This window comes from Haliaeetus albicilla, chromosome 20, assembly GCF_947461875.1.
Source record: "Haliaeetus albicilla chromosome 20, bHalAlb1.1, whole genome shotgun sequence".
In the NCBI taxonomy this organism is placed as follows: domain Eukaryota; kingdom Metazoa; phylum Chordata; class Aves; order Accipitriformes; family Accipitridae; genus Haliaeetus; species Haliaeetus albicilla.
Window position 1 is genome coordinate 26,899,112 of NC_091502.1, and position 17,065 is coordinate 26,916,176.

Here is a 17,065-nt window from a genome sequence, read left to right on the forward strand (position 1 = left end):
ATTAACCAAAAAGCAGTGGGATTCTTAATGTGCAAAATACAGCTTTCTCTCACCCCAGTAAAGGTAGTGGGCAGCAAGGAAAGAGAAGTGTTGAATCCTTTTTCAAAAGAGTAGCATTAGTCAGAAAATGGATGTTCCGGATTTCCCTCCCTTATGAACATCTAAAATACAAATGGGTTTGGACTGTGTATATTAAATATATTTAAACATCTTATCTGTCCCCACCTTTAGTCTTGACTATTGAAAATATAATGAACTGGTATATTTGTAACTATTTTACTTGGAACATTCCTAAAAATTTTTCATTATGACAAACCTACCAAATCTTATCTAATTTGTCAAGTACTTTTTTATAAGTGGAGATGCAGCAATATGATAAAAGGTGTTTTACTGCGTGATTTACAAAAGGTTGATAAAGTCTCTCATTTAATACCATGTACTTAAACATTTTTAAATAGTTGTCTCTTTGCAGGTTAATGCTCTGATAGAAAGTCCCTCAGTAGACATGACTGAAATAATTTATTTTCTGTTGGCTCAGGGTAAAGTGATGTGCTTAAAACTTGGAACAGCTGGGACTCTAAGCTGTTTGACATACTGCTAATGTCTGACTTGTACAACTGGAGCCCAAACTCTTGTGGTGAAACCAAATTCCAATAGCTGTTTATATAGGCTTTGAAAAGGAGAGAAATAATGTGTTGGAGCTCATTGGTAGGGTTTGCAACCCAGCCTTGTATCTGACCGTTTTTTCGCTTCAGTATCATCTTGGGTCTAACAAAGTTTTCTTTACATTTCTAATCTGTAAACTGGACATATCTTAGAAATAAAGGAATCCTCATTCTACCCTTACTGATCTGAGTATACCAAACTCATCTGCTACAAATACTGTAATGGTATGAACAAAGCTTACTAATGTGGTACAGGTGGTCTTGACTGATCCAGTGGGAATGAGTTGAAGAGATTAAGAAAAAAAGTTTAAAAACTAGTAGTTTGTTGCCAGTGGTGGAATTGTTAAGAGTAGCAAAGTTGCTTTCAACAAGTCCTCTTTTCTTTGAAGCAGAGTAAACAATTGATAATGCAGAGGAAGTTAATAATAGTTGTTTTATTTTTTGGCCTGTGTAGTCTGAATTTGGAGTTGCTCAAGCCCTGAGCGACTGAATGTTACATGCTGCCTTTGTGTTTTCAGTCTTATGAAAGCGTGACTGAACTTGGATCGGGTGACTGATACGCATTCTTGGCAGAAAGTGAAAAGTTTCATTTTGGTCAGCAGGGAATGTGTTTGCAAGTTCAATTTCATGGACATCACTGGCTTCTGAAAGTAACAAACTGGGTTGTATTCATTTGCTTCCTCTGTGGAGCTTCTATTTTTAGCTGTTTATTAAAGCTATATATCAAGTTAGGAAAAGCAATCTCTGGGAAGCAGATTAGAACTTGTTTCTGAAGTAAACTGCATCAGATTTAATCTCTTTGAGTATTCTTGTTTCAGAAGCTAATGACGTAAACGGTTTTGCTGAACCTAATCTGAAAATGGGTAACTGTGTCTCTCTATTTGTCCTTACCTGCTACAGGAATAAATGGCCATTCAAAAAAGTAGACTTCAGTGTAATAAAATTTCCTTCAATTAAAATAAACCTTGGTTAAGTTGCATGCTTAAGCGTGTGCTGTGTTATTCATTTGCATAATTATAATGATGTCATGAAAAGTCAGATCCAGAAAGGTACAGAATATCCGGAAGTTGCTTTTGACTCTTCTGAGGATTGTTGGTATGTAACCTAAGCATAAAGCCTAGATTTTCCTGCTCAAGTATTGCTTCTGTCCTGCTGAGCCAGTTGCTGCTGTTAGTAGGTAAGTAACCCACCACTGACCTCCATAATGACAAAACCAGTCATCTTTGCATCATTGCTGTGAGTTTCCTGTGCCTATATAAGCAAAGCTAAAGAAAATAGTTGAAAGATTTAAATACTGGGCTTCATAAAGCTGTTACTATCTCTCTTCATTTCATCAACCAAAAATATTTCCATCCCATTCTTGATACCATCACTTCCCCTCACTTCTCTTTTGAATTTCATCATAAGGGACTGGACATGCAAGAGGATTATTTAAAACATGGCAGTAGAAGCAGACTAGATCTGTCTGTGAATCTTATATAGGGAAATCACCTGAACTGTGCAGTGGTATAAATACTTATAATACTTCAGTTTTAGACCCACTGAGGTGGTTATACATTTGTATGCTGACACTTGCTAATAAGTTATTAATTATCACCAAGTATGCAATGGCAAGTTGTTGACTTGGATATCTTCAATTTAGAAGCAGTAGCTATCCCAGGAAAAATTAGATGGGGACACTATCAAAAACTGAGTCTTGTAAAAAGGAAGTAGAAGTTCTTTAAATTTCTTCAAGAAAGAACTTATCCCAAGATGTGTTGGAGTTACTAACTAATTGCTGCCTGAGAAGGGGAGAATATCTGGAAAAAAATAGGTGTGAACTTGAGTAGAGGGTTCAGATAGTGGAGAGACTCTGCATTCACTTCCTCTCACTGTCATTATTTATTTTTGTTTCCTGCAGCTTTAATAAAGGTATTTGGATAGTAAACAAGTCCAGTAGGGCTGGACTAATTTCAGCTGTGGGATCCTTTGCTAAGCTTAAGGTATTTTGTTCTCGTACTTCATATTGCGTTGTCTTAATTTTAAGCAAAACTTCTCCATGGCAGAAAGTAAAGACGTTCCTATTTTCATTCATATGAAGTCCTTGATATCTGTCAGTGAAGCTGGTTTTAAGATGATGTCCGAGGAAAAATCTTGCCTCACCCTTGAGTAGAGTGTTACTTAGATTGTAGTGGCAGCCAGGAGCTGCCAAAAATGCTCAGGCAGAAATAGCTGGGATGAGGTGCAGGGGAGAAAGTACAGAAGATCAAATCTACTAAAAAAAATTTAAATATAAAAAAATCAATATAGGCCCTGACTTTGCAACGGAAGTAAATCAGCTCTTCTGTGTTTGAGGAATGGAGGGAATAGGAAGCTGGGAGATGTATAAGGGTGCAGCCATTAGAGCCAAAAAGCCAAACCAGCTATGATGGTTGTCATTGGGAAGTAAGGGGTGAGGAAGAAATTTGATGCGCAGAATCCTAGAGATGCTAAGGTTGCCAGAACATTCAAGGGATGCCTCTGCTGTTGAGGGAAAGCTCCTGGGGGGTAGGTGTGAAATAGAAATCTTGTGTAACGCTTTTTCAAATGTAAAGAGTGTTTTGTCATTTGTAATGTATTGACTTTCTTGTGTGGACAGGAGTGTTAGTTGTTCTATCTGAACTTACCTTGATTCATGCTGCTTCTGAAAAAGTTTATATGCCTCTGTTTTCTGCTTCTAATTAGTACCAGTTTGTCTAATAGGGTCCTGCTTCTTCTGTAAATCTTTTTTTTGGTGCAGTTTCTTGATGTTTGATGAACTAGTACAGATAAAAAAAACTCTGCAATGTCCTCTGATCTCAAGATATCACTATCCTAAATAAGGATCTGTTGATAAGAAATCTGTTGCTCATCCCTTTAAATGTTAGTCAATCTGTTCAAGTCAAACTTGAACAAGTTTTTCCCATTCCTCTGTCTTGTATCTATTTACAACTGTGAATGAAATTTCTTGAAGTTATCAGGGTGATGGGAACATGTTTGTGTATCAACATGTTTCAGTTCAGTGTGAAGGTGACTTCAGTGGGTGATCATGCCATGGCACAGCTCCCAGTTTCATCAGTATTCAAAGATTTTTATTTATTTTACAAGTTTTTCTCTCTCTCTGAATCCCTCTATAGAAGCACTACATCTGTGGCTGAAATGGTTCTCCAAAGAGATGCCAATATCCACTTGTTCATATTTGAAGTATATTCTTTGGTGGAAAGAATTAACCATTAAAACCATTTGAAAAATTGAGCTCAGCTGAATTTCATGGGTAGAAGTCAGGCTAACTTTCCAATTGAGAGATTGCTTATTAGTGATATCAAGTCAGATTCAGATAAGGACGCTGCAGAGAATTGCACTTAATACTGCAGGAAAAATCTGTTTAATTCTAGTATGAAACACTCCCACCCCTTCTATAAAGAGGAAGCTTGTGCCCTTGTGAGAGGTAGCCATTTTAAGATAAGCTCGGCTATGGTAAGTTCACAGTGCTGTGTTTGTGTTAGGGAAGGCTGCTTTCTGATTGTGGTGAACTGTAGCCTCTGGAAACTTCCATTAACAATAGTGCTTCCATCTTTTTGTCTAAAACTGCTGATCCATCCTGGGTTGTTTCAGTGATGGATCTCCAGAGAGATTCTAACTGGGGAATGAATGGATGTGAAGGCCACAGGGAAGGTGAAGCTGGAATACCATGTAATGCACTATTTCAAAGAGTGCCTATCTTTTCTTTTTTTGAAAAGAAGGGGTGGCTGACTGAGAGGCTGTTTTTCTTCTGTGTATGTTTCAGTGCATATTTCTCCTCACCCGCAGTGTGTCTGAAAAGTTTACTCCCTTTATCTGCTTCCCTTTCTTTTCCCTGCACGGGAGCATTCTCTGATATCTTGCCATTGGAAATGTTCTGCCTTGATGTATAGAAGACAGCTTGTATTTATGCTATTTTATCTGCATAGTATATAAATTGAGGACTCTAATCTCTCTACCTGGAGCAGGTCACTAGTAATAAACTTTTTATTTGAAAAAGTGGGAAAGGATGAAGCATCCTTTTAATGCAAATTTAGAACTAACATTTTGGAACCAATGCTGAAAAGGTGTCTGACTTATGCTGTGAACACAAAGATAAAGACTAGCACTAGCCTTATATTGCCTGAGTGGATGGACTTTCAAAAAATGGATTTTTCTCAATCGGGTCTTTAAGATGATTGTTTGAATACATAAAAGCACAGTATGGATTGAAAACAAGTGTTTGCTGCTTGAGGATTTTACTGGCTTGAGCTTTCTTTTTATGCTGTTTGGTCATTTATTGTTGTACCGCTTTTATTTCCCACAGCTGTTTCTCTGCTTGCTTTCTTTCTTTCTGTGAATACTTCGGGGAAAAATAAATACACTGCTTTTGTGAATATCATTATTGATGATTTTGCCTACTGACATTATACATCCTATGTGAAAGATCATTTTTAATGTTTGTGTGTGCTGCACTAGAGCTAATTCTTTGCTACTTTTTTCTTTCTTTTTTTTTCTTTCCAGGGGATCTACAAGTATCTTGAGAGGTGTTTTTCAGACTTTAAGCAGAGAGGCTTTGTTGTTGGATATGACACACGAGGTCAGGTGACCAGCAACTGCAGCAGTAAGAAGTATGAGTATTGATTACATTTGCAAGACTAGAAATTAAATTGTGGCTTTAAATGCATTCTGTTCTATCAGAATATTTTTGTCATGAACTGCACACACTCTTTCCCCTCCCTTAGTCCATTTAAATAGTAACGGAGAGAGGCATGGACTAAAGCCTTTATAATACCAATTGCCAGCAAATGTGGAATGTAAGGCTAGTCACATCACCAAAGAATTTACAGTCTAAATGCACAAGAACACATTAGGCAGACATTAAGAAGTTGATATGCCTGGAGAGAAATTTGAATGTGAAGGTAAATTCGGAATACTAACATCTAGCTTGAAATCACTAAATGTTAATGCACTATTATTAACGCTGTTGTTCTCTTGTATTATGCATCTGATTTAAGCTTGCTTGGGGGAGAAGAATTCTACCTGCAGCCTATTGTAACCCGGTATATTGGTACCCTTATGCTAGTCTGTGATTTCAGTGTGTTTCCACATTGGGAATATCTTACCTGGAATGCTTAAAATGTAAACTTTCAGTGATGCCAAATTGTGCTCTTTGCAAGGAAAGGGGATCTGTAAAAGAACTGCTTTCTGAATTCTATAAGCAATCCTAATCCTGTCTCATTTGAGGAGCGAAACACATCTTGTAATGATATGCTTTACAAAAAAGCCAACCCAGTGGGTAATTATTATTTAGTTAATGAGTGGTTAATTGTAGTTAATGTAGTTGTTCTAGTTAATTGTTGTAATTAATGTAGGTTTTTATTTATTTTATTTTTGTCAACATTTAATATTCTAGGGATGTAAGTTCTTGGTATAATAGAGCACAAAATCTAGTGACTGTCTTGTAAGAGTTTCTCCATTCCCCTGAAGTTTGCCTCTCCACGCCTTCCTGTCTGGTCTTCAGATGTGTGGCACATTATCCACCAGGCTTTGGCATAAGGGTTTTAAACTCCTCTGTTACACTGTGTTTGCAAGGCTTCTACCCAAATTGTCTGGGTTATGCAAGCTTAAAAATGTGGAAATGTAAGAAAAACATTCCTTTTCAGCCACACAAAACTTGGAATTCAGACTTGATGACAGTGCAGTTGTTTCATGTGTCAAAGGAGCAAATCAGTTCTCAACTGCATGTTTCTTTTGCCCCCTTGGAATGGCACACAATTACAGTAGCGATAAAATCAAATTGAACCTCCCCAAAAGAGTGTTTTCAATTGGATCAGTGTGCTTATCCAGCACTATGTGAGCAGGAGCACCCCTTTCTTTGCATCAGTTCCAGTGCCAAGGGAGATGGCAGACCGTCTGGCTGTATTCCGTAATTAAGTTGACGTAAACCATTGTGATACACAAGCAAAATTTCAGTAGCTTCAGCTAAGCTGAGATCTCAAACTCTTACGTGGTTTCAGGTTACATTTGATAGGTGCTATAGTGAAATTTTGAGTAGCTGAAATTTAAGACTACAGTATACTACTCACCATGGGAAATAAGGAAGCAAGTACTAATGCTTGTCTGTAAAAGCAAGTGAGCAAAGCAAACTTACACTATTCAATCTCTCATCTGTTTTGACTCTGAGACTTCCCATTAATTGCTGAGCTGTGTGTACCTGACTCGAACAGTTTCATATCAAACAGTTACCTGAAAAGAGAATGAGTCTCCCTGCTGCTTGAAAGGAAAAGTTTATAATAAAGGCAAGGTTTAAAAACATGGGTGCTGTTACTGTTTCTAAACTTTCTGGAATAAGAGTGGGCTAGTTTGCAGACATATATTTTTAGGAATAGATCGGCTTCATGGATATTGTCTGAAGCTGCTGAACAGGGCTGGCAGACAAGCTTTGCTGTGTGAAATACTGAATCCTTTTCCAAACCTGCTGTTGCAGACATCTGGCACTTTAAACTTTCTGGGAGATTTGTCCTTCATTCAAGGACAGAACCAATGTCATACTAGTAGGTTCTGTATCTCTGTTTTTTATATCCCTGGTTTATTTAGGTGGTTGACCGTCCCTTGTGTTCTTCAAGCAATGAATAAAAGAGCTGTGTCAGATTCTACAGCCTGAAAACTATTAAATTGACTGTGCAAACTGTAGGATACTACTCTCGGTGTAAGCCAAAAAATAATAGAGGGATTTAAGAAAAGTGAAATAAAGGTTACAGTAATGCCATATGGCTATTGAATTGTCATGGGCAGTTGGGTTGACTGAATGTTTTCTTTTTCACATTGGCAGACTTGCAAAGCTCACTGCAGCAGTCCTACTGGCTAAAGATGTACCTGTATACTTCTTTTCCACGTACGTCCCTACACCATTTGTGGTGAGTCATCTTTTCTTTTATATTGTTGAACCATGCCATTAAGGGAATATTTGAAAGCTTACTAAAAATGTGAACTAGCAATTTTCTTCTCAAATTCCATTATTTAAACAGAAAAATAGAAGCTGCTTGGTACACTTGGCTCTTCAAGGAGGCTGTAACAAGAATGTCACTGAATTCTTCTGTGTGCAGATAGTCAGTAAAATCACATTTCACCCTAGGCTGCTATGCGAGGGCAGTAGTTATTGCAGTCCAGGCTTTGCTGTATTAGTTACAGGTGAAGCATTCTGTTCTTCTTTTATCCTGTGCTTAAACACCCAGGTGTTTAATAAGGGTCAGATATGATATTTATGTGTGTGAGAATACATACACATACATAGGGACTGCATGTTTTTGGACATAAGACTTACACTGCTTGAAGTAGGGGCAATCCTTAATTTCTTCTACTTTTAATATATCAAAACCCAGAGCTTTCTATTCTACTCACAGAAGCTTTTTCTTGCAGGGTTTTAAATCTTTGTTTTCTATTCTGTAAGCTTTTCTAGTGTGCTGTGTATGCTGTGGATCTTGTTTTGAGGGGACGACTGAAAGGACTGGATGCTCTTTAGCTGGAAATACCTGTAGCTTGTTTTTCAACAAGCCTTTTGGTGAATTCCTTCATTCTGTTTCAACTTGTTTTCTCTTTCTCAAATACTAGTGTAATTTGAGTGTAGACTTTCTTTAGTTGACCTGTTAACAATTGTGTTTATGTAATTGGTAAATAGAATAATGTTTCTATGCAACAGAATAGAACAAGCTTTCTCTCTATTACTAGCTACAGGAAACAGAATGATGAGCATTCATGTATACAATTTTCAAATAAGCGAGTAAAGCATTAAGACCCACTTCTCTTGTAGCATCTTATTTCACAACTGACATAATATAATGTTATTTATGCCAGCTGCAGAACTCTTGGGTAAACCAACATTTCTGGGTTTCCTTTGTTAGCCCTATGCTGTTCAGCAGCTCAAAGCTGTGGCTGGTGTGATGATCACAGCATCCCATAACCGGAAGGAGGACAACGGATACAAGGTAAGGCTTGAACTTGAAGTTCGTAGCATGTCACAGCCAGCTGCTTACCAGTATTACCTATGTGCCTTTGGCATTTGGCTGCTTCTGGAGCACACGTTTGTGTGTGCTAGAAGAAGTGATTTCAAGTAACTCATTCTTCTGTAATGGGAATTACACACGCTTTCTTCTGTGACTAGAACTTAAGACCGTGCTGCTTGTGTATCTTGAGCACAAGTCTGTTGTGACTGTTCCATGGTGTCTAATCAGCAGCTGAGGAAATGCTTAAGGAGTGTATTGTGTTCACTTCTTAGTTTTAAACTCATTTTTAAGTCTAAGCTAGAACTTGGGTGAATTAGTCCATACAGTACGTAACTGTCCTGGAGATGGTGATGGTTTGAGAGTTGATTAATAAAACTTTGAAGTAGTGTGTTGCTCCCTGTAAGGTTGGTTTTTTGGGGCATTGAGAGAGAGGTGGGTGGCTTCATTTTGAAAGCTTGGAACAGTATAACCACCCATAATAGCAAATGCTGCTTATGCGGTATTGTAACATGGTATTTCCTTTCTAAACTTTATAAGAATCTGAACTAAACTCTAAACTTTAACTAAACTTGGCATTCTAGAAGCTTAGTAACAGGTCAGTGAGTAATGGCAATAATAGGAGAACCAGTCTTACTCTGCACAGAGATAACTCTTGGAGGTGATTGTACTGCACTTGTCCTCTGTGGAAGAAGTTGTAAAGTACTTCACCAGCCTTTACTTTTGCTTAGCTATAGCAATGAATAAGAAAATAAGCCACATCAGTTTTCCAGTTGCTTCATTTATCAAGAAGCTACTATGTTTTTGTCTTCTGATACAAAGCATTTCACTTTTGTCAAGATACTGTTTCTTCTAGTCTTTCACAAGAATTGTTTTATCTTTCACTATTTCCCCTGTGAATTGAGCAGCTTCTGAAGGTTTTGGACAATTTTATCCAAACTTGACAAACCCATAGTTTTGAAGATGCTGAGTACCTATGGGTTTCATGAAAGCCAGTGGACAAGAAAAGAGAGATTGGTCTGAGTAGAAAGTCTGCACTGTGAACTCAACCATGCTATTGGAAACAAACTGTGGGAAAACCGTCATCTAAATAATTCTTTAACAAAGACTTTTTATAGTTCAGGATTTGATAACGTTTCCAGCTGAAAGATTACAATTGTTCAGTTACGGAAAAACATGGACCTTGGCACGCTGCTTATCTCTTTTTGTTTTGATTTCAAAAACAAGTTGTGCTTCTTTTTCAAAAGGAATGCCAGACTATGTAGAAGGTAATCTTTTTCTTCTGTTACAGTTTGCACAACACTCTCAAATGTAAGTGCCCAGTTTTGTTTTCTCACGTCTGAATGATTTCAGTCATAATAGTTAAATACCAGCTTTTCTGAAAATAGGTCGTGTTGCTGAGTAGCTGTCATTACATAACTGAAATCATAAACTGTGATTCCAAATGACTTTTGAGAATCAAGCCAGTCTGATGCTAGCCTTTTCTGTATGACTTCAAGAAGCAGGAAGCATGCAGAATCATATAAGTAAAAGAGTTTATCAAGTTAATAATATTTGTAAATAAACTGTGTCTTGTTTTCCTTAAACTTATACCAGGTTTATTGGGAAAATGGAGCACAGATCACCTCTCCTCATGATAAGGAAATTATAAAATGTATAGAAGAGTGCGTTGAACCATGGAATGGCTCTTGGAATGAGAACCTGGTAGACACCAGTCCCATTAGACAGGATCCTCTGAAGAAAATTTGTGATTGTTACATGGAGGATCTGAAAAAGATCTGTTATCATAGGTATTGTATAAATCAAAATGTACTTAAATTGTGGGGGTTTTTTTAAGTAAGCTCTGGGTTACCTGTAGAAAACTGACTGCTGACAGATAGACTTCAGTAATAAAGCATGTGATGCTGCTATACATAAACGTTTTTGATTTGGGTATAGGGATCAGTCTGTCTTCCAAAATTTTAACAGTTTTGGAGCTGCCTGTAATGATTTTTATCATCACAAATCAGTTGATTTCTGCTGTTGCGGTTCACAGAAGCAAGTGCTGCACTCTGCTACCGACATCACTATCTGGTTGAGGCCGTTGCTCTGTGCTCTTCGTGGTGGGAATAATTTTTGGCCATCTCTGTACTCTCTCACCCCATCCATTCTCTGATATGTCACTAAATTAGATCGTCACCATCATTAGGACTAAATCATGCTTTTTGACAATAAAGCAGCCTGCCTTTGGACACTAGGCTACAGTAAAGCACCCTGATGTGAGCCGTTTGATGCAAATGAGTATGCTGAAAGTTCTGAATAAAATGCAGAAATTCAGAGTAAAGGTGAGGTGTAGATGCATAGGATAGAGGCGAGAAGATGAAGTTTAAAGGTTAGATGCGACAGAAGACAAATAAAAGGAGGAGGATGAATAATGTAGGTAGAGTAGAGCCAGAGTAAGATCTTCAGGGTGGTGGAAGAGCTCGAGTTTGATGCAGAAATTAGCAGTTCATTCTTGGGAGACTTTCAGCTGATTCAGCAGATGGTAAATTTCTCATTTTCCAGGAGAAGCACCTTTAAACCAGCAATTTCTATTGAAAGTCCAAATGAGAGCTTGGTTTGAAATTAATGCAGAAACCAGCAGAATAGGACAAAGTATAATTGCATTTTTCTTTTGCTTTGCCACGTGAAAGTAGTCTTGTTAACTAAGTAAAGGCTTACTGAAATTCTTTTTTCCTTCTCAGGGAGCTAAATGTGCAAACAAATTTGAAGTTTGTTCATACCTCTTTTCATGGAGTTGGACATGACTACGTGCAGTTGGCTTTCAAAGCATTTGGCTTTCAGCCCCCCATTCCAGTACCTGAACAAAAAGATCCAGATCCAGACTTCTCTACTGTCAAATGCCCAAATCCTGAAGAAGGAGAATCTGTGCTGGTATTCTTGTTTCTACTTTATCAGATTTCTATGAGCTTTCCTGTGTTTGGATATGATACTATGTTGAAAAACAAATCGAGGAAGAGAGCAGGGAGTATGGGGCTTTCAGCTGTGTTTAATACAGTGGGCAATCCATATGAGACTTTCTTTCACTGCATGTTATATAAAGTAGGAAGACTGGGGGTTTATTTGCTCTTGTGATCTTATTTTTTTTTCCCCACCCTCTTCTCCCGCTAGGAGTTGTCATTGAGACTTGCAGAGAAAGAAAATGCTAAAGTAGTAGTGGCTACTGATCCAGATGCAGATAGACTAGCAGTGGCAGAGCATCAGGAAAAGTAAGTGACGGGACCTTTTATTCTATCTCTTTCTGCAGAAGACGTAGTGAAAATTGCAGAATGTCCCCAAATGGTAGACAGGCACACACCTTTAACCCACTCTTTCGTGTTGGAACTTAGCTATTTGGGTATTTTTCTTGCTAGCTTCATCTTTTGGTATAGCTCCACCTGAAAGAATGTATTTTAAGTAAAATCAGTTAACTCAGAAAAGATTAAATACTTACCAGTGTTACAGTAAATGGCCAAGTAAAACTTAACTGAAAAATTGAGTGGTTATTAAAGACAGTAAAATCTTGTTACTGTTTTTTCCACTTCTTTTAGGCAAACAAATTCTGCCTTGGGACAGTTAACTGTTGTGGGCTTTTTTGGGTGTTTTTTGTTTGGGGTTCCTTTTTCCTCTGGTTTCTTCATATTGAATAGAAATTATTTTTCTTCCACTAACAGGCCAAAATTCTGATCGTTGTGTAAGTAACTGTCTATAATGCGCAGCTGTGCAGGCATTGCCTGACTGCAATATATAGACTGCTATACTTCTGTTTGATACATTAAAAAGACCTAAACTGTTTTAAAGCTGACAGTAAGGATACTTAAGTGGTATCTTTGCTATCTAACAGAATGCACTGGGCTTGTAAATCACTGATACGTGATAAATGTGGAGTCCTGTTAGTACAGTGGCTTTGTATAGAGCAGCTTGTCAGTAGTGTGCTCAGATTCCTGTTGTTCTAGTGACTGCAGAAACATCTTCCCCTGAGTGGATGCTCCTGGGAAACCTGAAAGAGCTCTTACATTTTCTATCCTGTTTGCAGTGGCTGCTGGAAGGTGTTCACTGGCAACGAGCTAGCAGCTTTGTTTGGGTGGTGGATGTTTTCTTGCTGGAAGGAAAACTGCTCTGAAGATGCTGATGTGAAGAATGTTTACATGTTAGCGACCACAGTCTCCTCAAAAATTTTGAGGGCAATTGCACTTAAAGAGGGATTTCACTTTGAAGTAAGTGTAGTTTTTATGATGTCGTCTTGGCAGAGTAAAATCTGATTGCCATGTTCTCTATCTAGCCGCTCCACTTATGACTTTACAAAATGAAAACCACAGGTGATTTCCAGTCTTTTGGCTGGGAGTTTCTATGCATTCCAACTTGCAGAGAATGCTACTTTACCTAGACAAGCCTGACTTCAGCATCTGCAGTTTCTCAATGCATGTTACAGTGAATGCAGACTGCGAGATCAACTTATGCAAAGCTGCAAGGAGGCTGTAACAGGTGATGCAAATTAAAAGCTAAAATATGTATAATAGAAATGCCTTTGTCTCAGTTATTTTCCTAGAGATAAATTATTCTGTGTGAGAGAATGAAAGTGTGTGCAGCTTGGTGTGTTTACTACAAAAATGGAGTATGTTTTGATGGATTTGTAACAAGCACAGGTTACACAATGTTCTTTTGGGTGCCCAGATCACTAGTATGTTTTAAATTTGGTTTTACTTCAAATTGTCAGACAGAGGAACTCTTATGTTCAGATGTTTAATGTGGTTTCATTAAGGACTTGCTAAAAAAGAAAATGGGGGGTGCCCCCGCAGATTGACAGTTATTATTTTAGTTCCTGCATTCAGATTAAGTATTTGCTCTGATTTGAGACTGTTGGATGTTAGCCATAAGAGATGCAAGTGCTCTGAAGCTTAGCACAAACATGCAAAGGTCTGGGTCTTGTTTAATATGTCTTAATTAAATCCATGTGCTAGGAAAAAATATTTTGCCAAACAGTGAGGAATTAAAAAATAAAATTGAAAGCAACTCTGAAAACCATTTTCAGTGACTGTCCTGATATGCTTAATTGGGTTGGATGTCACTGCCTTGTAGTGAATTTCATTATCTTACTAAATACTGTCTTTTTTTTTTCTTTTGGTCTGGGAAGGGATACATTTGACTAAAAAAAAAAAGCTAGGAGTTTACAGAACCCCTGGGTCTCCTCTAAAAGCTTCCCCTCTTTGTACCTTCCTTCTCTCCAAGGAGGACTGTTTCTAAGCTTTTGACTGCTTTTGCATGGTTTGAAGAGCACAAGCAGTGTTCTTCCCTCCCATTACTCAAAATTGCTGTTTATATTTCTCTAACTTTTCCTCTTGAATAACTTCATACTGTTGTCTCATCTGATAAGCACCATGGAAGATCTTATCTGATCTCAGAGAACCACAGTCTCAAGCATGCTTACTCCTTGATTTGATATTTACGCACTAGCTGAGTATTCACTAGTAAAATGCTATCTGGTGACTCTTTACCTTAGATTCATAATCTAAGCTGAAGATATGAGTTGTCTAATGTTTGTGTTTACTGTCCATATTCTGTCAGTTATTTAGATTTAAATTCAGGGAAATTATTTCAAGAAAATCAGAAAAATGTCCTTAAGCTTTAGTGTTTTGACTCTGCGGCAGTCTTTCCCATTTACCTTAAAATTCAAAAAAGTGCATCATCATTTTTTACCCTTATTTTTTTGTTGTTGTCTGAAGCATCCCAGAAGTAAAAGGAGTAGTGGCTACATTTTCTTCTTGACTTGAAACTAAATAGAAAATGTGTATCTAATGCACTCTCTTTTTTTTCTGTTTCAGGAAACACTCCCTGGTTTTAAATGGATTGGAAGTAGAGTAAAAGATCTCCTTGATAATGGAAAAGTAGTTCTCTTTGCATTTGAGGAGTCTATTGGTATGTATGTTAATATCACTTTAAAATGTTGAGAACTGTGTGGGGGAAATGTGACTAAAAAGGAGTGGTTTTAGTTATGAAACAAAACACAAAAGTACTTTATTTTTGTTCTTGTTAGTTATTAGTGTTGGTATTTTGCTCTCATCATATCAACTTGCCAACTATCAGAATACATGATACACAAATCTCTGATTCTGGTATTGTGCTTGTACAATTTCCTCATACAAACCTGTTCTGGTACAGGTTGAAAGTCCTGAGATGCCAGAGCCAAACTGCTGTTGCTTTGTGGCCTTTTAGGTGAGATCAAGCATAGGATCTGTTCTTAAGCAGTTTAATATCTTACAGGTCCTCTCTGCGAGGACTCACTATTAATGACTATGTGGAACTGGAAGGTGGCTTGCTTTGGTCATGCTGTCCATCGCACCAGTGCTGCAGTTCCTCCAGGAGCTGTATACTGTCCCCTCATACTTCAGAACAATATGTGAGGAATCCAAATGTGCAGGAAGAGCATTGAATACCTTATGAAAGTGTGTGAATAGTCCTGCTGACCTTTCCTTGAGCACTCTATCTTGGTAATCTTGCTGATGCCACTTACCTGTAGACAACTCTGTAGCGAGCATTCTGGCTATAGGAATTCTCCACTTCTTAGGATAAATGGCAGCTTTCTGGGACAGCATGTTCACATATAATATGGCATTTGAAAATGAAGCATGCAGTGAAGAGGGTGTGTGCTTATGCCAGTTTCATTCATAAAACTAAAGAAGCTTTTAACCATAAGGAATTAAGATCTTGCTCATGCATCCCTTCAGAAAGAAGGCATCTTGGAAGTACTGTGGAGCAGTGGTTTTTGAGTTACCAAGGCTGTATCTGTATGGGTTCCTTTGGTTCAGATTAGTGGCAAGACTCTTTGTGATATCGGTGTGCTTGCACAAAACCAGCAGACTTATGTTTAGCACCGTACTATGAGAGATCTCATCAGAGAGCAGATGTTATCAATCTGTAATTAATTTATTATCTTTCCAGCCCTGTAACCCCTAAGTCAGTTAGGTTTCTTAGGAAAGGGGAATGCATATGCAATAATAAAAACAGCTTACATGTATTGGCCAACTTTCTTTTACAGGAAGAAGGTTAAAACTTCAAATAAAGTAGTGTAATAGTATGTCAGATTATTTTTCCATGATCAATTTTTTTATTTCTAGGCTTCATGTGTGGCACATCAGTGTTGGATAAAGATGGTGTAAGTGCAGCTGTAGTTATAGCTGAAATGGCAACCTACCTGGAGGGCAAGAACCTAACACTAGCACAGAAACTCATTGAGATATATGAAACGTAAGTTGTATTTTTCACTAGTATGTTCTACTTAACTATTTTGGAGCTGGGAATAATCTAGTAAATATTTTTAATGTGTCCCTCAGATGTTTTCTCATTGTAAGTTGTTTTTTCTGATGCTAAGATGGACTACAGTCTTGAGTATTACAGATACCCCTTGAACACCCTATCTCCCAAAGGACTAAAGAGGCCCTTTCTATCATGTGCCTGCAATAAATTCTGAAAGAGTAGAATTTTGCATATGGATCCACCAGGACAAACTTTTCTATTTGATTCATGCTATGTTACTTCTCTTATCTTCTGATGGGTAGCTATATCTTAGTTGTGGTCTGTGTGCTTCTCTTTAAACACTTACTATTTTCACTTAAACACAGTCTGGGGATTGTTAGAAGATCATGCGCTGTTCTTGCAGAGACTTGTAATAGAACAGAGGTTAAAGGAATGGCCTGTGTTCAATAGCTATGGACGCAATTCACGGCAAGAAAATGAGGAACATGCTTATGTCGGAATTAAGTCACATACTGTGATAAGCCCAGTTCATCAGCCAAAGTTTAACAGAACGGGTGGCACAGTTACAGCAAATTGTATATGCCATTCCTTTTCCTGCTGGCCCAGCAGAAGGACAGACTGTGGCCCTTAGAAACTTGGAATGAGGAACCACAAACGATGGTCAGCATTTATCTCTTTATGGCACTCGGGAATTTATGCTGTCATATGCAAACTGTAGCAAAAACAGTTCTGCACAGCTGGATTGAAAAAGTGTCAATGATAGTGATAATAGAAGGATTCATCTTCCAGTCACATTTCATTTTTTAAGCTGCAGAGAAAAGGGTCTCTGCAGGATGAGGAATGGGTGGAATATAGTGAAGAACAACTTAAATTTCAATGTGCAAACGTGGTTGCTACACTGAGTACTTGCATTAGGTCTGATTAGGGATAGTGGTTTTAACTTGGATTAAATAATCAGTTACCTTCCTCAGAAGCTGTTGAAATAACCTGTTGTTGTCTGCCATAGCCATGCAAGCAGCCACAATTTTTCATGGTGTCGGAATAAAGCAGCATATTAATTTCCTGAGGGCTACCAAGGCTGTACCTAGCCAAATGGTTGGTGTTTATTTCTTTGGAACTGAAACCTTT

At 37.9% G+C, this 17,065-nt stretch overlaps 1 protein-coding gene across 1 annotated transcript in view; it reads left to right on the forward strand.

Annotated features, from left to right (window-relative positions):
- The window catches only part of PGM2L1 (phosphoglucomutase 2 like 1), a 41,302-nt gene that overhangs the window by 16,375 nt on the left and 7,862 nt on the right, over positions 1 to 17,065 (forward strand). Inside the window, exons 4-12 of the mRNA XM_069808694.1 lie at positions 5,187 to 5,293; positions 7,498 to 7,582; positions 8,567 to 8,650; positions 10,262 to 10,455; positions 11,389 to 11,578; positions 11,816 to 11,913; positions 12,720 to 12,900; positions 14,506 to 14,599; positions 15,799 to 15,928. Of these exons, the coding sequence (XP_069664795.1) occupies positions 5,187 to 5,293; positions 7,498 to 7,582; positions 8,567 to 8,650; positions 10,262 to 10,455; positions 11,389 to 11,578; positions 11,816 to 11,913; positions 12,720 to 12,900; positions 14,506 to 14,599; positions 15,799 to 15,928 (1,163 nt within the window). The remainder of the gene's footprint in view (positions 1 to 5,186; positions 5,294 to 7,497; positions 7,583 to 8,566; positions 8,651 to 10,261; positions 10,456 to 11,388; positions 11,579 to 11,815; positions 11,914 to 12,719; positions 12,901 to 14,505; positions 14,600 to 15,798; positions 15,929 to 17,065) is intronic.